Source organism: Herpailurus yagouaroundi, unplaced genomic scaffold (genome assembly GCF_014898765.1).
Source record: "Herpailurus yagouaroundi ecotype Mexico unplaced genomic scaffold, PumYag 202, whole genome shotgun sequence".
NCBI classification, from domain to species: Eukaryota; Metazoa; Chordata; class Mammalia; order Carnivora; family Felidae; genus Herpailurus; species Herpailurus yagouaroundi.
This window is the reverse complement of record NW_024412433.1, coordinates 6,355,569-6,375,914: the sequence shown is the minus strand read 5'-3', so window position 1 is coordinate 6,375,914 and position 20,346 is coordinate 6,355,569. Positions and strand designations below refer to the sequence as shown.

General features: G+C 50.7%; 1 protein-coding gene across 1 annotated transcript in view; it reads left to right on the top strand.

Annotated features, from left to right (window-relative positions):
- TRPM8 (transient receptor potential cation channel subfamily M member 8) overlaps positions 1–20,346 on the top strand; it is a 96,190-nt gene that overhangs the window by 39,779 nt on the left and 36,065 nt on the right. Inside the window, exons 10-17 of the mRNA XM_040450613.1 lie at positions 3,758–3,860; positions 4,959–5,077; positions 9,443–9,733; positions 11,739–11,834; positions 12,654–12,783; positions 14,575–14,720; positions 17,444–17,556; positions 17,952–18,168. Coding sequence (XP_040306547.1) covers positions 3,758–3,860; positions 4,959–5,077; positions 9,443–9,733; positions 11,739–11,834; positions 12,654–12,783; positions 14,575–14,720; positions 17,444–17,556; positions 17,952–18,168 — 1,215 coding nt within the window. The remainder of the gene's footprint in view (positions 1–3,757; positions 3,861–4,958; positions 5,078–9,442; positions 9,734–11,738; positions 11,835–12,653; positions 12,784–14,574; positions 14,721–17,443; positions 17,557–17,951; positions 18,169–20,346) is intronic.

Here is a 20,346-nt window from a genome sequence, read left to right as displayed (position 1 = left end):
AATAGTGCAGATAATCTTGTTCATGGTAGCCTCTGCCATTATTTAAGGTAAGCCTAGACAAACCAAAGCCTTGTAAATAATGAGAAAAAACCCAGGCTTCTAGGCTGTTTGGTACTCTGTGGTAAGTTAACACACAGTGGGACCCTACTGGTCTTCTTTAATTTCATATGAGTGGGCACTTAGCTGAAATAATCAGGAAGCAAGTCCTTTCCGTATTAAGCCTTATTACCTGGAATCCAGAACTGAAAACACAGATGCATCTTCTTTCAGAGTCGGTGTTGGTGTGGAATGGCATCCTGACCCACAAATTCTTGTATGATATTCCTACTTGAATTATTGCTTTTCCCCGATTTTATTAACAAGGTAAAGCTGGTGGTTTTCTATAAAAGTTTGTGCTGGGATTTTCTTGTATCTTGGCCCAAGTCCAGTTGAGAGACAGACACAAGAATTGGGTGGATAGACGTTAAATTTTATCAGCTTCATTGATGATGAAGGCAAGGTTGACAGATGTGGCTTGGGGTGCAGTCATAACGGGCTTTCTTGTGCTGAGCCCCGGAAAGAGCCAGATGAGCCCACCTAGACGGAGGTGGCCCTGGATAGCTTCTGCGTCTCCCGGGCTAGGTGTGTGGCTGAGGGCAGACAAGAGCACGGGCACTCTGCTAGGAGCAGATCCCAGTGGAGACGCAGGAAAGGGCTGGCCAGGCAAGGCGAAAGTCACCAATCAGATATGTCACTCTCTCAACCTGAGTAGGAGTAAGTGAAGGGGTAGAGAGTATCACAGGGCCTAATTTGGATAGAGCTTGCTCTGCATACAAACACACAGGTAAGGAAAAGGAGGCCTCCCTCCCCGAGTGGTTGTACATTTTTGATTGTCCACCTGTTGAAACCTAAATGGTCTGAGTCGATTCCAAACATATCAGCAGAGCAATCCCAGAGTATGCATATCAACGGCGACATTGTATGTTGAGCGCTGCACTCAAGGTGCTTTCCCTGGGTGGAAGGAAGAAATTCAGTGGTTGGGTCAAGGATACCCACAGAGGAAGGAATCGACAACTCTTAGCTTCCCACCAGCGATGGCCCTGGGTCCTCTCCAGTGACTTTCCTTCTATTCCTCATGCAACTTTTCTTCTGGAGTCCGAGCCACATCATGGCCAAAGAACAGAGGCCATCTAACAGGTCCCCCACTCTTGACAAAGGATTTTGATTTCTGCTTTAAGAAAATCTGTTACTGGAAATCTGAAACAGGCTAAAAATCAGACACATTTCACTTATCCTGTCTGGGATTCATACCTCATTCGTATTCGTATCTAATATGCTAATGATCTATCATAGTTATAATCATGTCAGAAGACATCCGTCAATAATACAAAATTAGTCTGGCATTTTAATTATGCACTTATGTAAAGTTTTGCAATTGGTACAGGTTTCCCAAAAGACCATGGTCAAGAGTGGAATTATCGATTAATGAATGCATACATCCAGTCAGATATTAGTTGAGCAACACCCCAGGCTACTTGGGGGTGACCTCACTGATCTTGTGGACAGCCAACCCCCAAATCTGCACTCATGGTTTCCTGACCTTTCCTGGAGACCCAGGGCACCTCTTCCCTACGATCATGCTTTCTCCTTCTACCAGTTCAACCAGAGTTATCCCCCTGTGCCCACTCCTCACCTTCTCGAGAAGTTGACTCTCCATAGTATCCCAATCTATCAAGCAGTCTAGATACCATTCATTCATTTATTTCAAACTCATCTACTCATTTATGCAGTTGATATTTATTGAATGTATACCAGATGCCAGGTTCTGGAATAGGCACTTCAGGAAGAACAGGATACCCAGCAGGAAGAGCCCTTGTCCGCATGGAGAGAACAGAAATTGGAAAAAAGTTTAGGTTGAGTGATTACAATGTATAAGGTTGAACTGAAATGGGTGTTCTTAAGAAAGATTACATGGATTTGTAAGGGCACGAGCCAAGGGAGCCTGGCCTGGTATGAAAGGGGAAGGCTTCTCAGAGGAGGTGATATGGAAGCTGTGATCTGAAGGCTAGGTAGTTAGCGGGGTGAGGACTGGGATTGGAACGGCTAGAACAGCATGTGCAAAGGTCCTGAGGTGCAGGGCAAGCATGGCCTACCCCAAGGACCTATAATATGGCAACGAGGGTGGAAGCTGGAAAGTTTACCAGGGACCAAGCCAGGCAGCTTCTTGAACACCGTTTCAAACTTTGGGCCTTGTTCAAGTGCAATGGGAAGTCCCTGAAAGGTCGAATTGTGATGGGTTGTGTTCAGGAAAGTGCACACTGGCTGCAGTGGGGGGACAGGACGGGAGGAGGTAAGAGGGAGGTGTCGGGGAGGGGCCCAGTTAAGATTCCCTGCAGCTGTCCCTGGGCCCCGTCAGTTTGCTCCGTATCCATATTCACGTATTCCTTCTTCCTTTTCCTTTTGAAAGAAAAGATGTCTCCCCCCCAACTTGTGCCCCCAGAATCGTGGGACCTGGACCCCTTCCACCTGTGATTTCTAGCTGGACCCCTTCCTTCTGAGCAAGGACTGCCTGTGTGGCGAGAGGGCCCTTCCCTTCACCCCACCCCCTCCCAGCCTGTCCGTCGGGCTGCCCAGCCTGGATGTGTCAGGCAGTTTTCCTTTATTTCCTGGTCACCCCTTGATCTGAGCCTCTGAACCCCCAGCACGGCCTTCCCAGGAGACCGCGGGCTGAACAGTCACCCCCTAACGTCCAAATCCAAGGCCCTGCCTGCCACACAGCTTTCATCCTCCCAACCTGGCCCGAGACCCCCCTCCCCCGGTCCACCTGACACTCTGGTGCTCCGCATCGTCACTTCCAGACGTTGCTGGGCCCCCATCCCCAGCCCGGAGCTCAGTAAACCCAACCGGCTTCCTCCGCTGGGGGAGCTCTGCCTCATTAAGCTCCGGCCAAGCTCCCCAGCGCCTGAAGCCCTGGGATCGGGTTTTAACATAAAACATGACAGAAAAATCACAAAGGATAACAGCAAATTCCTTATCTCTTTCTCCAGTCACCAAGTCTTCTTGGCTGTTGTGCACATTGGACTGAAGCTTCCCGTGGGTGAAGGCCTTATGACCGCACTTGGTTTCTGTGGCTTAAAAAACTTTTTTTTTAAGGTTTATTTATTTATTTTGAGAGTGAGAGAGAGAGAGAGAGAGAGAGAGAGCAGGGGAGGGGCAGAGAGAGAGAGAGAGAATCCCAAGCAGGTTCCACGCTATCAGCTCAGAGCCCGACATTGGGCTCCAGCTCACGGACTGTGAGATCATGACCTGAGCACAAATCAAGAGTTGGATGCTGAAGTGACTGAGCTGCCCAGGTGCCTTGGTTTCTGTGGCTTCTGTCGCTCTTTCCTCATTTATTTCCTCATTCAACAATTGAGTGCCTACCGTGTGCCAGGCTTTGTGACATGCACACGCTTGTGCGTGTACACGCACACACACACACACACACTCACCCCTAGTCCCTTGAGTCTCAGCTCTTTGCTGGGGGCTCTTTCACATGTGTGCCCTTGTACAACCAGTGCTCTGTTCTCGTCGTGGTTAAGGGCTCATTATTCCAGTTCAGAGGTTAGACGCTACGGGTACAGATGCCCTAAAGGGAGGGAAGGAGATTGGGAACGCCCTCTATGTGGTGTTAAAAAAAAAAATGGAATAAAAGGGTCTTCACCAAAAGAGAGAAGCTTATGTGCTCCTTATGTCTGAAAGCAGTTGCCTGATGACAGTGCTCTTTAAATCTTGCCAGCTCAAAGAAATTCTCGAAAGTTCTCACCTGTTAACAGTTATTAAAATGGAAGAAGCTGGGGATGAAATTGTGAGCAACGCTATTTCCTATGCTTTGTACAAAGGTGAGTAAAGGTAGCGTCTCAAGTTTCAGCTTTGTGTTGCTTCCTGCGGCTTCTAATGGCCTGTGCTTATTTCTTCAAACAGCTTTATTGAAATATAATCTTGCACTTAAGTTTGGTTATCATAGATCGGAAGCTAGAATAACTATTATTGGCCTGCTGCGTTAAATCTCCTTGGTTGAATGTATTTAATAGAACAAGAATTTTTATGTCGTTAAAATACCGGTCGAATATGATCCCAGCACTCTCCAAAGAGCTGTCTGCGACCGTGGGTTAAAATTTTCATCTGGGTCTCAGGAGTTGATAAAAGCTGTGGGGCTTTGTCCTAGGGCTCCCCGTGTACTCAGATGCACACACACTTCACACATATGAGAAAATTTGCATCCAGTTTCAGGAATTTACACACCTCCTGAAGCTTACGGATGAACCTGTTTTAAAATTCTCATCCGTGATCTTTGCCATCTTAGAATTCCATCAAGGTGGTATTACCCACAGTAAAGCAATCGTTGGCCAAGACCATGTAGAGTTGAGCCAGCTGAGTAAGAGATGTGAGGTATGCAGAGTAAGGTAAGGCACTGGGAAGTGTGATTTAAGCATTAGCCATTTATTAGCATTATTCTTGCTGTGTTTGCCAGAAAATTGGCTGTTTCAGTGTATTTATTAACATGGGATTATATTTGTAGAGATACATAGATACAGAATATATTAGCTCTGGAAAAGACCATGAGAACGTTGTTATACTATGGCTCATTATTTCATAGATTTAGATATAATTTAAGTCAGACAGGGTCCTTGAAATGTAACATTTATGGAGTCTGAATCTGTGGAAAACATCAGCATAGCATAGTTACACTGTTAGGGTATGAAATGGAAAGATATTAACATCTGAACTGATCTTCATTATATACTTTAGGACATACAGAATATGGACAAGAGTGAGTACCATAGAGAATGTGGCTAAGAAATGACAATTCTGAGTGTCAGATTCTAAGAGAACATGCTTTAGAATCTCCTTTATAAATGGCTCTGATAATTGGCTGCGTGGCCAATTCTGACTGTCTTTTTTCTGGGGCGTCGATTTCCTTCCCTGTCCTCCTACAGCCTTTAGCACCAATGAACAAGACAAGGATAACTGGAATGGGCAGCTGAAGCTTCTTCTGGAATGGAACCAGCTGGACCTAGCCAGTGATGAGATTTTCACCAATGACCGCCGATGGGAGGTAACAGAAGCCCTTCCGGGTTATCCCAGTGTCAGGTCGGGCCAATTCAGACAAGGTCTTCAATACCAAATCTCATAAAGCACTGTTCCACTTCGGTGCCAACCTTTACTTCCCTCATCTGTGGTTTTGGACAGCCCCGTTGACTTAGTAGGATGGTTGTTGAGAGATACTAAAAATAGAAGCACTTACTGTAGGAAAGTATCAAACCACTGCCGCCATTCAGAGTTTCCAGCCTGCGGTCATGATGCGAGATGTGCTTCTCCAGTTGGGTGCGGTGGGACAGACACCGCCCTAGGCGCAGACCGGGAGACGTACGGGGACACTATGTGCAAGATGATTGGAAGGGGTTTATCAGAAGGAGCTCGACTAAAAATGGAGAAAACAGTACTCATTTTGCACCGTGTCCCAACTGCCCAGCCCAGTCTCTGGTAAGAGACTTGTCAGCGGTGAGATGCGTGTGGGAAAAATAGAACAGCTTGTTTGAAGACCCGCAGTGAATGTCTTAGGAGCGAGGGACTCCGGACTCCCAGCCAGACAAGCACCTCCAATATGGAAGTGGTATGTCTGTTAAACACTGTATTTTTTTTTTGTCCCCAGTGGACCGATTCTTCTCACTGGTAATTTGATCAGAGTTGTAGGACTGTGTTTCTTTTAGCAGTGTCCTCTGGTGTCCTACTCAAGTTAAATCAGCCTTAGGAGCTCTGTTTGGTAGACCCAAGTCCCCCTTGGGTCTGCAAGGCCGTGTGCTACTTTGCTTTGGGCTCCTCTGGAATAACCTAAGTCATCAGTTGGTGGGCAGTGAGAATTCACTGAATCGTATACGCGTACGCGTGGCGGGGAAGGTTCGTGTATTTCTTAACGTTCATCGTGCGCAGTCAGGCTCAGAAAACGTTTTTAAGGCCTTGTTGTATAATCGAAGACAAAGACGTGATCTATATTATATTAACACGTTATCAGTTTTCATAATGTGATGCAAATGAAGTAATGGCTTATGGGTTTTTAAATTATTCATTCCTTCGGCACACATTCACTTGTGTTTGGTCTTTGCAGCATAATGAGCCCTATTGCATGATGCAAGGCTTTAATAAGTTGAGAGAAGGTAGAATTATAAGCAGATCTAGTTAGGTGATTTGTAAACTAATCCCTGTGTGTGAAATGTTCTATTGGTGTAAGGTCAGACGGTGCAAATAAACATAAACTTAGGCATATAGCGGACGGTACGTTCAATTTTATGGACTCACTAAAGATAGTTAAGGGTGAAGGGCATAGTGGTTACGAGAATGGACCCTAGAGGCAGCCCAGCTGTGTGACTTAACTCTGCAAATCGCTTGACCTCTCTGTGCCTCAGTTTCCCCACAGGTGGTGCGTTGGCGTCAGCTGATGCTGACTTGGAAGAACTGACCGCTAAAGTTTTAGACATTTTGTGTCATTTGCGTCACTTGTTAAGTACAGTCATTATTAAAAATTGCATAAACTCAGAATTAAATGTTTTTTAATTAAAAACAGGCAATAAGGGGCGCCTGGGTGGCTCCGTCGGTTGGGCGTCCAACTTTGGCTCAGGTCGTGATCTCGTGGGTTCGTGGGTTCGAGCCCTGTGTCGGGCTCTGTGCTGATGGCTCAGAGCCCGGAACCCGCTTCGGATTCCGTGTCTCCCTCTCTCTCCGCCCCTCCCCCGCTCATGCTCTGCCTCTCTCTGTCTCTCAAAAATGAATAAATGTTAAAAAAAAAAACTTAAAAAAAAACCCAAAGGCAATAAATAATCAAGACTCATCACTTGAGCATTATTTGACTGCATTTCTATCATCTGTGCTCTGGAGGTTGATCACGTCTGCCGTCTCTTCATGCTGGAAATTCGAGACAGTGATGTGCTTCTTCTCCCTGCTCCCAATTTTGCGTTCAGTGAGATCACACTGGTGCCTGGAAATCGGGCACAGTGGGAGCATTGACACCACAGGAATTGAAAACGACCACAAATGAGCGCCTACTTCCCCCACAGAGATGCGATTGGCAGACATTTACCAGCACAGCACCCACCGCTCATCCGTCAACGGAGGTGATAATGATAGCGTCTACCTCATTGGATTCTTACGGCAATTAAATCGGATGATGTTTCTGAAGCACTTAGAACAGTGGCACATATTAAACACTACCTAAGAATCTGTTTAAAAATAAGCCAAAGCCTTTGGCATAATGGTAATGTTGGTGTAACCTTTTACAGCGCACAAAGCAGTCTCGTGGTGTTTGTTTATTTGTCCCTCACACCAACCCATCGCAGGGACGATCTCATTTTGCTGGTTAATAATCCAGGCCTCCATGGGTACCACAGGATCAAGAGTTACTGATGGGTTTTGGAGGGCCTGCTCTGCCCTCAAGTCTCTGAAAAGACATATATATATTTTAAAAAATTTTTCAATGCTTATTTATTTTTGAGAGACCGAGAAAGAGAGAGAGAGAATGAGCCAGGGAGGGACAGAGAGAGAAGGACATAGAATCCGAAACAGACCCCACGTTCTGAGCTGTCAGCACAGAGCCTGATGCAGGGCTCAAACCCACAAACCAAGAGATCATGACCTGAGCTGAAGTTGGACGTTTAACCGACTGAGCCACCCACACGCCCCTGTAAAGATCTTGACCTATGTTAGCTGGTTTCATCCCTGCAAACACCTATTGTACAGAAGAGTGAACTGAGGCTCGGAGACACGGCCTTGTTCTAGGTGACCCATCTAGGTCACCTAGATTTGGATTTGGAAACAAAGACGTGTCTGACTGCAAAGCTTTTCTCTTTCCTCGTATTCCAGCGGTTCTCAAAGTGTGGTCCCCGGACCAGTGGCAGCGTGGGCATAACCTGGGGACTTGGTAGTTAGCGACACAGCTTGTCAGGCTCCGTGTCGACTTGCTAAAGCAGACATTCTAAGATGGTCTCTAGCCACCTGTGTTTTCAGAAGGTGACTCTGACTGAAGTCTGGGGACCCTGTCCTATCAAGCGTGTGACTGAGGGAAAGGCAATGATTGGAAGGATACGGGAGGTGCTGGGCAAAGGAACACGTGCCTTGAGGACAGAGGAGAAGGTGTAGCTGTCTCGTGCTGGCCCGGGGCAGGCCTCCCTTCCCCTTCGAGCCACAGCGTGGGGACTCAGGGGCCACTTGGCAGGTCTGTCTCCAGGCAACGTGTGATCCCCAGAGGCCCAACATGAGACAGAAACAGAAACGGTTAATGCCGCCCTTGGCAGAGGATATTCCCCCAAACTGGGGTCAGAAAAGCATCATGAGGGAAGTGGGCTGGGCGGACAGTAATGAGGAGTGGCCGGAACATTGGGGACTGGAGTCTCCAGGTCCCCGGGAGCAGCTGTCACTTGGCTCTGGCTGATGGTTCTCTGTGTTGTCAGGCTTTCTGGTTTTCACTTCTAAATCTGGATTTTAGTGCTGGAAATGTGTGGATATTTTTTTTTTTAATATTTACTTATTTATTTTGAGAGAGAGAGAGAGAGACAGCAGGAGTGGAGGAGGGGCAGTGAGAGAGGGAGAGAGAGAGAGAATCCCAAGCAGGCTCCACACTATCCACACTATCAGTGCAGCACCCGACGCGGGGCTTGAGCCCAGAAACCGTGAGATCATGACCCGAGCCAAAGTCAGATGCTCAGCCGACTCAGCCACCCAAGCACCCCGGAAGTGTGTGGGTTTTTAAGAGCCTTCTAAACTGTCACGTTGGCAACAGAATCACATTGTAGGATCTATTCTGGAGGACAGGCGGAACATATCCGGACGCTACAGTGGCCTGTCATCCACTGGTTTGGGTCTGACGTAAACATGAATTATCTTTAATAAGAGTCTCCCTAAGCTCCCATGGGATAGGTTTATCAGAGGGCCCAGAGAGTGGGGGTAAAGGTAAATAATGACCAGGTGTACTTGTCAAGTGTCCCACAGCCATTGGCCTGGTCATGTGTGGTTTGCTGGGCAACGGGAGGGTTCCAAGGTGCCGGTGGTTGGCTCACAATCAATGTCTAGCGTAGACTTCAGAGAAACGGTGTGAACTACACTGCCTCGGAGGACTTCTGCCGTGCCAGGCACCGCGATAAATTCCTGACCGACACGGTCATCTCTACTCCGCCATAGCAAGAGGCCAAACCACCTGCACACCCACATCCAAGCCCAATATTCCACCTCGTCGCTTCCCCGTCTATTTGGGCTATAATCCAATGTTGTATTAGAGCTGAAAAGATAAAACGTATTCCCCCAGACAGGATTAAAAACAAGTTGAAGGTACTGTTACTTGGTGGCTGGAAATGTGATGTGGTTGAGAAAGAAAACGCTTCGTGTTTCCCTCAGTGGCCTCGGGGTCTGAGTCCTTGCTCTGCTTTCTCCGTAGTCTGCTGACCTTCAAGAGGTCATGTTTACGGCTCTCATAAAGGACAGACCCAAGTTCGTCCGCCTCTTCCTGGAGAATGGTTTGAACCTGCGGAAGTTTCTCACCAACGACGTCCTCACCGAGCTCTTCTCCAACCACTTCAGCACCCTTGTGTATCGGAACCTGCAGATTGCCAAGAATTCCTATAATGACGCCCTCCTCACGTTTGTCTGGAAACTGGTAGCTAACTTCCGAAGAGGCTTCCGGAAGGAAGACAGAAATAGCAGGGACGAGATAGACGTAGAGCTTCACGTACGTACCAGGGCGGTTGTCCGCTTTTGCGTCTTCCTTCGAAAAATATCTCAACCTCCCCCTCTCTCACGTCTCCCCTTGCCGCCATAAAGTAGCTAACATGTTGGCGTGGTTAATTTTTGCTACTGCCTTTCCTTAAGATCATGAGTCTACCTGCTGGGTCGTCTGATATCTTGCTTTAAGCTCTGTGCTATATTTCAAATCACTGTCGCAGTTTTTCTTAACTGCAAAGCTTGGTGTGGCACACACACTGTCTGAAGGCGTCTAACAAGGAAGAGGGAAAGGTGAATGGCCCCTGTTCATGTCTCAGCCTCTTGGGCATGATGGATTGCCCATGTGAGGGACTGCCAGGTGTTCGTGTGTAGACAGAAGAGGCAGTGATTATTTCCAAAGGGATAATCCAGGTTTTCATCTGGGAGGCTGTTGTCGATGCACCTGAATTCTCTCAGGCCTCTCTCTTCTTGACCACAGGCAGGCTCTGTTTCCAACTGTCAGCACCTGCTACTCTTTGCCATAGGTTTGCTTGGGGCCCCGTGACTGCCAGCGGTTGGTGTATAAATATCCCAGCTCCCTCCCCATTTGGAGGAGCTAATTCTTTTTTTTTTTTTTAAATGTTTATTTATTTTTATTTTGAGAGGGACAAAGGGAGCACAGGAGGGGCAAAGAGACAGAGAAAGAGGGAGAGAGAGTCCCAAGCAAGCTTCAAGCTGTCAGTGCAGAGACTCGTGTGGGGCTCAATCTCATGTACTGTGAGATCAGGACCCGAGCTGAAATCAAGAGTCGGATGCTTAACCGACTGAGCCGCCAGGCACCCCTGGAGGAGCTAATTCTGAGTCATGTGTTCTACACTGGCTCCCAGGACTCCCTAGTGGTAGTGATCTCTAGTTACCTACAGTGACAACTTGTTGATAACACACCCTTCTCGTTCGTTCTTTCTTTTCCGATCTTATTCCTCACTCTCCTATGGGTTTCCCTGGGATCACTTCTCAGATTGACTACTCGTCTCAAATTCTTGATTGCTTCTGGGGAAACTCAAACGAAGTCATTATCTCCTATAATTCTATGAATTGTGTATGTATATACATGTGCACTGCAAAAATCTAAATGAGCTAGGTGTTTGAAGGAATCAGAAGTGTCCAGAAAGCTTGTTTGGGGGGCCTGGGCGGCTCAGTCGGTTAAATGTCTGACTCTTGGTTTTGCTCAGGTCGCGATCTCACGGTTTCATGAGTTCAAGCCCCGAGTCGGGTTCTGTGCTGGCAGCCTGGAACCTGCATGGGATTCTCTCTCTCTCTCCCTCTCTCTCTTCCCCTGCCCCACTCACGCTCTCAAAATAAATAAATACACTTAAAAACATTTAAAAAAAAAAAGAAAGAAAGCTTCTTTTTGACACTGTTTATGTTAAAACCCTCTGCGATATCCGTAATCCTGCCTGAAGCATTTTGGATCTTGGTTAAACCCGTAGGGAAGTTATAGACGGTTAGTTATTTTCCATCTGAAAAGTTTCCATTGAGAGATCCGGAATTGTGGAGAGGAGCTGGTGAATGTGTTAGGAATTGGAAGTTTGAATAACACTCCAAAGACAGAAGCGTGGTTTTATGTCATAATAATTGAACTTAAACTGTGGGAAAGTTAGATTTTAGTTCGAGCGACTCTTGTAGATAAGAAACGGATTTCTGTGATGGGAAGGAATGCTTCAGGCTGTCAGAAGCTGTTCAGTTTTTACATTGCTGTCAGACATACTCCTGCCCTTTGTGCTTTTCTGTCTAGTCATACTCCGTCTTCGATGATAGGTAAGAGACTGTCAGATCGTCCTACCCGGTGAGTCGCCGTGATGAAAATCGCACCTCTGTGCTGTTACACTGGATTCATACACTAACATACAGAGCCCTCCAAACGTGGGGTGCTCCCCTGGGGCATCCTGGCACCTGCTTCCATCCTCACGCCGGCGTATCTACGAAAGGGATCTCCCATTTGTGTGCTGACCACATGTTCTATCTCCTCCCAGGACGTGTCTCCTATAACTCGACACCCCCTGCAAGCACTCTTCATCTGGGCCATTCTTCAGAACAAGAAGGAACTTTCCAAGGTCATTTGGGAGCAGGTAAATGTCTGGGCCCCCTGCCAAATTTACTCCAAATGCATGCTTTGCTGTGGTCCTTCTGACCTCGAAACTCACACGCCTAATCTGAAACGTCATCAACACGACGGAATGTCTTACCTCGGGTGGACATGGTTGCGCCTCTGTTTCCGTGGCGACGGAGGGGTGTTTGGGAGGGGGGAGGTACCTTCCTGGAAGGTAGCTGTGCTGGGTGGGCAACCCAGGAGGCTCTCGCTTCTCCCGTGTGCGCAGGTGCGGGATTGTTTTCCAAGTGGATGCAGTTTTTAAGTTTAGTTTGAAAAAGTAACTTCTGCCTTTATGGCATCAGGGATAGGAAGGAGGGCTCGTGTAAATTCTGCTTTGGGAAGCTTGCTGAGATTTGTCCTTGTGGTTTCGCACGTAACGGCTCGTGTTCAGTTGCGGAGAAGAGACGTTCTCCGTTATTGGAGCACGAAGATGGGTGTTAACTCTGCAAGGCCTGCTAACCCCATCGTCAGCTCTCCCGCATGCTCAGTCCTCTCTTCCCTTTCAGCTGCTACACGCAGTGCGGCGGCCGGGCCGTTGGGCCTTAGGCCGTCAGTTTCTCTTGGCATTTAGCTTGATATTTTCCTTTTAGATGCCAATTCCACATTCAAGACTGGGAGTGCCTTCAGGGTCGACAGTGTTTTGTGTATATTGCAAATTTGACTTTGAATCATCATGAACCGTTCAGATTTTGCCATTTCCTGCTCTTGCCATGAGTCTGTCCTTGTCTGACGTTAATGTTGACTTGACCACTTGAAGGGATAAGGAACTAACTAACATTACCCGCCCCTCTGAAAGACCAGGGGCTGCACCCTGGCAGCCCTGGGAGCCAGCAAGCTTCTGAAGACTCTGGCCAAGGTGAAGAATGACATCAATGCGGCAGGGGAGTCCGAGGAGCTGGCCAATGAGTACGAGACCCGTGCAGTTGGTGAGTCTCCGGGAGTGGGGCACCATGGCGGGCGTCCGTGTGGCAGGAGGCACGCACGTGCCTGTAGCACCCACGGGTGGCAGAGGTCAACGGCACGTCCAGGCTCCCTTATCTGGCCTGATTTCGGGGCTGCAGACCACACGGTCAGGGGTGCGCGTGCTGTGGCCAAAGCCATAGTCCTTTCGGCCCTGGCGCTTACTGACTTGTCCAAGGTTGGATGCAGGAAATGTGGGCGGTCTCCTCCCACAACCGCCAGAGCCGCGCCCAGGCCAAGTCTAAGAAACTCAGCACCGCAGGGAATTGGGGGGCAGGGGAGGAGTCTTTTTGGATGCTGTCGAGACGCTGTGACAGATCTGAGATTTTTATCCGACTTGCAGGTTATCAAGTTGCCTGCCTGCAACCTACAGATAAGACCCCAAACCCCTGGGTCAGGGACACAGATGGTTTTTTGCTAATGGCCAAGGCAGCAGCCAGACCAGAATCTTGGGTCGGTTCCTCGTGCCTTCATTCCCCTGGAGTGACATGATTACGGGCTGCTGTTGCCTACGGTGCAGCTCCCCAAAGTTTAGGAGGGTTGGGGCTTCTACTGGGGCTGCGGGTGACCTTCCCATGCTCCCCTCCAGGGTGCGACTGTTCATTACCTGGAACAGAGAGGCATTGCTAAGCATTGCCCTTCTGGAATGCCTGTCTTCTGTCTGCTGTTCGGTCATTCTTGAACAAAGCAGTGCTTTCTGCTGAGAAGATCCAGACTAGGGCACCTGGGGGCTCAGTCGGTTAAGTGTCCGACTTCGGCTCAGGTCAGAATCTCACAGTCCATGAGTTCAAGCCCCGTGTTGGGCTCTGTGCTGACAGCGTAAAGCCTGGAGCCTGCTTTGGATTCTGTGTCTCCCTCTCTCCCTGCCCCTTCCCAGCTCATGTCTGTCTCTCTCTCTCAAAAATAAATAAACATTAAAAAAAAAAAAAAAAAAAGAAGAAGGTCCAGACCATGCAGGAACGTGAGCGACCCAGAACAGTTGCCTCCCACCAACAGACAGTTTGGACCTGCTTGGTTTTTCTTCCCGTTTCACTTGAGGGTTTTCAGTTGGCCATGTGGCCCGTCGCAAAACGCACACGTTTGTCCCTTGTCTTAGGTAACGAACAGACGCTCGTGACTTTGGCTTCTCTGTGTTGGCCGAAGGGTGTCCGATGCTTTCTTTTAATACATTAAAATTGCGAGGAGAGTCTGTTTATTTCTGATAGACTTCAGAGGAGGGATCCTAGGGTTTTGACTTTTGAAAAATTCCCCGCACGGATTTATTCCCCGGGTTCTCTGGTTGGGTCTCAACGTGTAAGAACGGCTTTGATGCGGTAGGTCAGTGTTTCTTCCACTTCCTCATGGTTTTTGTCGTGGTCGTCGTGGTTTGGCACGGGGCCCTGTCTGCGAAGAGCCGTCACCAAGGAGGCCCAGGAGGTAAACGGGATGGGGGCGTAGGTGAAGAGGAAGCAGAGGGTCCGCAGCCCCTCTGCTGAGCCCCACCCAAGGCGGGGGGCTGCCTGTTCAGCGCCGCTCGGTTCAGGGGGCGCGTGCGGACACCTGCCGCGTCAAGGGCGGCGCTGGGCCTGGTGTGCCTCGAGAGCCCCTCTGTTGGGTGGGAGACGACGTGGTGCCTTGCGCTGGCGTTCCGGAAGCCTGCTGGGAACCAGGCTCCGCGCAAAGTCAAGGCTGGGGTGTGGGGGGCGGGGCGGGAGCTGTGTGCGCCTCCGCCGGCCCCGCGCGCAGCCCCCCTCCCTCTGGCGACACTGTCCCCGCAGAGCTGTTCACGGAGTGCTACAGCAGCGACGAGGACCTGGCCGAGCAGCTGCTGGTGTACTCCTGTGAAGCCTGGGGCGGCAGCAACTGCCTGGAGCTGGCGGTGGAGGCGACGGACCAGCACTTCATCGCCCAGCCTGGCGTCCAGGTAAACGGCGCGCCGTCGCCCAACGTCGCCGCCAGAGGTGGGCCTTTTCCGCCAGGTGCTGTCCGCGCGCGCCGCGTTAAAACAAAACCATCGCCTCCCATGGAGAAGCCGGCAGGGGAAGTTGAGTGACGCTCCAGGAGGTGGCAGCACATAGACGTGGGTAGAGACCCCTGCTTCCAGAGACAGTGCAGGAGAGAGAACGTTCTTTGACTTTCCGCCAAGCGCTGGGCGGCGCTGCACCTTAAGGGAGGAGGGCTGGGTCCCCAGATCCCGCGCCTGGGTCTCCACCCACCGGATCCCTAATTATGTGCGTGGTGATGGGTCAAAGCACGCGAGCCCTCTGAGCCTCAGTTTCCTCCTCTGTAAAGGAAGGTTGCCGTGAGGGTTGGGGAGGCGGGATGTGACAGGTGCCGGCCCTTTATTTCGGCGGATGCTGTCACAGTTATTCTTGGTAGGAGCCGCACTTAGAGGAACCAGCTCGAACTGGGTGAGGCCTAACTAGAGGTTTTCTGCACCGACTTCCACCGGCCGTTTGCACTTGGCGTCTCCGGTCGCCGAGGGGAGGTTTTTCCCCCACCACAATCCCAGTTGGAGGGGCCCGGGTGTGAAGGGGGGGGGCAGGGGAGACGTGGGCGGGCTCACCCTTACCTGTCATACACATGATGCGCGTGACCACGTTTTGCCTTCACAGCACGTGCGGAGGTGGAGGTCATCCCATTCTGCTGATAGGGACGCAACAGCTCAGAAAAGGTTCTGGAACATTCTCCCGGTCGCACGGCCAGAAGTAGCAGAGCTGAGGCTTGAATCCGTGTTGATTGTCTGTCAGGTGGACTTTCCGTTACACCGTGCAACCGATGATTAGCAAAGTTAGCAAAGCGTTTGTGGGAAAAACAACCCAAAACCCGTAGGCGGCTACAGCTAAGCCAGAGTAAAGGGCGACAGTCATCGGTGACCAGGAAGGCACAAAGGAAGAGTCTTGCTATTTATTGCTGTTTGAGGGTCTGCACCACAACGGGGGGGGGAGAGTGAGGCCAGCCCTGGGGGCAGGATGGCCTGGAGGCGGGGCTGGATGCGGAGGTGGGGCCGCGCTCAGCTCACCCGCCTTTGACCTCAGGCCTCACCTTGCTGGTGCCCCCAGAGCTTTGGGCCTGGGGGAGGCTGCCTCTTGCTCTTGTTCCAAGTTTTCCAGTCCCAGGGGTTTCAACCAGAGGCTGATCCATTAATGTTCGCGAGAAATCTCGCTGCCAGACACGTGGGCCCAGGGAGCTGGCTTCCTGTGTGCAGGCTGCTGCCTGGGGTCCGAATTTGCTGGTGGCCGTGGAGGCTGAGCTAGGGAGGAGCCTCCCGTGACTGGGGACCTAGCGGTGCCGCTGGTTGTGCTCGTCCCCTCGGCAGGAATGCGAGGGTGCGGAGGGCTGGACAGGTATGACCTGTCTTTGTCCGGCTCCCTGAGGGAGAGGCCCCAAAGCAAGGATTTAAATGCAAGTAGTTCGTTCTGGTGGTGAACCCAGGAAGTGCACGGGGTGGTGGGGACGGTGAGAGGGGCGAGGGAAGGAGGCAGACACAGGTACGCTAAGGAGCACGCTGTCGCCTTGATCAACAGGGCTCAACCCTGCGGGACTTGTGGGGGCCGCAGGGAGCCTGCCCTGGTGTGGCCCCCGTGGGCACAAGCCAGCTGGTGTTCGCCCAGCAGCTGCAGGCCGTCCTCTGCTGCGGCTGCCCCTCCTGGGCCGGGCACACTCCTGGCTGCAGCTGCCCGGCAGAGCATGGCGGGCTCCCCGGGGGGAAGCGGCTTCTCTCAGATGGAAGGTCTGGTGGGGCACACAGGCCCTGAGCCTCCCAGCCAGCGCCAATCCCCTCCTGACTAACAAAGGCCTTTTTTGAAGCTGTGTGTTCCTTTGATGAGGACCGGTCTACACTGGCCCTTTTGTGTTGATGTGAGGTGTGGCTCCCAGAGGCGACCTGAGGTTTCTCATTGCCACATTCTTGGGGGGCCCCCGTCCCACCTCTCAGGGGTTGGCACAGTCTGGGAGAAGCTTATCCATGCATTACGACTCCGAGTGATGCTGTGATGCCCACTGTCTCCCCCTTCCTGTCACCTATCCGCCTCCGGAAATAACCCCGGGGGTCCTGCAGGTGGCGCTGGACGGGTGTGTGGATTTGCAATCAGGGGGAAGGAAGGCGCTAGAAGGACACTTGTTTAAACTTAAGAAGAATTAGAAGTGGTTAAAAATCATGGCTTTAGGGAATTTGGACTCACACAACTTCTATTTTAAAGTTCACAGAACCTTGGGGCGCCTGGGTGGCTCAGTCAGTTAAGTTTCCGGCTTCGGCTCAGATCATGATCTCCCAGTTCGTGGGTTTGAGCCCCGCGTCGGGCTCTGTGCTGACCGCTCGGAGCCTGGAACCTGCTTGAGATTCTGTCTCCCTCTCTGTCTGCCCCTCCCCCGCTCACGCTCTGTGTCTCTCTATCTCTCTCAAAAATAAATAAGCGTTAAAGTTCACAGAACCCAAGTCAGGAAAGGGTTGACAATCAAACGCACTCGTGAATCATTTTATCGAAGCCCCTCAGAGTCCAGGTAACTAATATAAAAGGATAGGACCTTGATTTGGAGAGTTATTTCTTTTGAGGGGGTGTGAGGGTTGGGAAGAAAGGTTACAAACCATCCTGCATTTCGCTGCATTAATAAGGACTCGTGTCCTCTGTCTCTGTCTCCTTGTAGAATTTTCTTTCCAAGCAGTGGTATGGAGAGATCTCCCGAGACACCAAGAATTGGAAGATTATCCTGTGTTTGTTTATTATACCCTTGGTTGGCTGTGGCTTTGTATCATTTAGGTATGAAACTGAGACATATGATGACAGGTGAGAGAGAGAGAGAGAGAGAGAGAGAGAGAGAGAGAGAGAGAGTGTGTGTGTGCACGTATCCTTAGGTAAATCCTTAGGTAAAGGATTATAAAGCCTGGAATGTATGATGGGACTGTAGGCAGCATGCCCTACACAGTAGGGCTGGGAATCTTCTCTGGCTTTTCCCGGGTTTGATTCCAAACAGTTGGAGATAGAGTTACGTCTTCAGTATCCAAGGCAGAACTCGGATTTGTTAATCCTGAAATGCCAAGGGCTGAGTGTTGGCGGGGTCAATCTGGCTCCCCTTCCCCCGGCCGTGGGTCCGAGGCCCCCGCAGGCCGCGATGCTTCGGACGGTGATGGCGGTGCTCTTACCTCTTGGTCCAGGAAGAAGCCCATCGACAAGCACAAGAAGGTTCTGTGGTACTACGTGGCGTTCTTCACCTCCCCCTTTGTGGTCTTTGCCTGGAACGTGGTCTTCTACATCGCCTTCCTCCTGCTGTTTGCCTACGTGCTGCTCATGGATTTTCACTCGGTGCCACACTCCCCCGAGCTGGTCCTCTACGCCCTGGTCTTTGTCCTGTTCTGCGATGAAGTAAGACAGGTAGGACCGTCCCCACGTGGGGCCCCTCCTCCTTTGCTCAGTAGGTGCTGTCTTCCCCAAGCCAGCGAGGAGCAGAAGTTGCTTCCGAGGTTCCAAAGTCATGGTTTTCCTAAAGTAAACGGGGCCCTTTCAATATCACAGCCCTCCGGTGAGACTTCTTAGCACCAAGCTCGCTCCTTGCTGATTAATGTTAGTTGATGGAAATGAATTACTCAGGATTGGGAATGTGTTCAAAGAGAAGATTGACCTTGGACTGCAAACCCACGCCTGCCATTACCGTCATCAAGGGAGGCAGGGGAGATGGGGGGACTTTCAAGCTAAGAGCATCTTAATGCCCAGCGTGTCAGAGTGACAGTGTTAGAAAGTCATAGAAGTCCCCGTGGAGTTCAGGGAGTGCGTGTGAATTATTCATGGTGCTTTTCTGCAGTTTCTTTGGGATCTGCGTCCTGTGGTATCCTCTCCCCACCACTCAGTCCAAAGCTGTAGCCCATGCCTGGCACAGAGCAGGTGCTCCCTTGGTAATTGTTGGACAGATAAGCGTTGATGGCAAGGGTGATGCTGTCCCTAAACCGTTATGAAAAGTCCCAGGAAACCCTTTCAGACTTAGTGATGATCTGAGAGCAGTGCTGTGGCTGTCACTTCTGTCGCCCCCTTTCTGAGCCCAGACCCAACATCATACCCACTCAGGAAGCATGGCCTCGGTGCTTATGTTTACGCGATGCTACGGCAGGTGTCACAAGAGATTCGGAGGGCCATAGAGCGCCGTCCTTGACCTCACAGTGTCGCTGCCTGGTCCGGCAATCCCAAAGTGGTTTCAACCATCATGCCAAGTCTGATAGACTTTTTTTGTGGCTTCTAGGAGCCCTCGACTGAGGATGATTTGAGTCTGTTTCTGTTCTCAGCCGGCGAGTGTCTTGACCAGTTCTCAATGTCTGCTGTGGGCCGGGGGGAGGGAGGGAGTCTTTGCACCAGGGCCCTGCGTCTGCCCTCCCCGGCCCCGTAGGTGCAGGTGGGGGATGGAGATAGGGGACAGGTGGGGGTTAGAGCAACATGAACGACCCACATGGGTGTCGCGCATGGGAAGATATCAGGCTTTCTGTCTACCGGCAACTGTTCCCCAGGTCAGGGTCCTGCTGACGCGCAGAGGATTCTGACTTCGCGTCGGCCTCTTGGGGGCCCCACGTACTGGCTCGTGAGGTCACAGCCCCATCGAGGTACATGGGGGTTGGGACGTCAAAGTATGAATTTTGGGGGGTGCGATTCACCCCATAACCCCTCTGTAAAGGCTCTTTCTCCCAGCTGTCTTTTACTTGCTGGCTTTGACTTACTATGTGTCTGCAGCCAGGGGGTGAAAATGTCCTGCTCGGGAGAAGCAAAGACGGAAGGAGGTTCCACATTTAAGGCAGCAATGGGCCCAGGCCGATGTGAGGAAGTAAGGGAACAGCACCGTTTTTACTGGGAACCTCCTGACGCCATTGTAGGCGCTGAGCTGGCTCTCCACGTGGGGTCACGCGTGTTCCCTTCTCCTAGCCTGCTGTGGCTGGGCTCTGGGGTCGTGCCTTCCTCCTTTTCCTCCGCTCCCGGGTGTGGTTTCTCAGCTCCTCATACATATGCTGCTGTTGTCCAGCAGCGAGTGGCATGAAAATGCCCCAATGCAGAGATTGGCTTCGTATTCATGTGTGACCTAGAGGGGCTTAGCTCAAGGGATGACGTTGATGTATATCTGGCAAGTGAATGTATATTTTTTTAAAAAAACTTCTAACGTTTATTTATTTTTGAGACAGAGAGAGACAGAGCATGAGCGGGGGAGGGGCAGAGAGAGAGGGAGACACAGAATCGGAAGCAGGCTCCAGGCTCCGAGCTGTCAGCACAGAGCCTGACGCGGGGCTTGAACTCACGGACCGCGAGATCAAGCCCTGAGCCGAAGTCGGATGCCACACCGACTGAGCCACCCAGGCACCTCTGGTTTTTTTTTTTTTTTTTTAATTAAAAAAAAATTTTTTTTTAGTTTATTTGTGTACTTTGAAAGAGAGGGAGAAAGAGAGAGAGAGTGCATGCACACCGTGTGCGCACAAGCAGGGGAGGGGCAGAGAGAGAAGGAGAGACAGAATCCCAAGCAGGCTCCACGCCTGATGCGGAGCTCGAGCTCATGAACTGTGAGATCGTGACCTGAGCTGA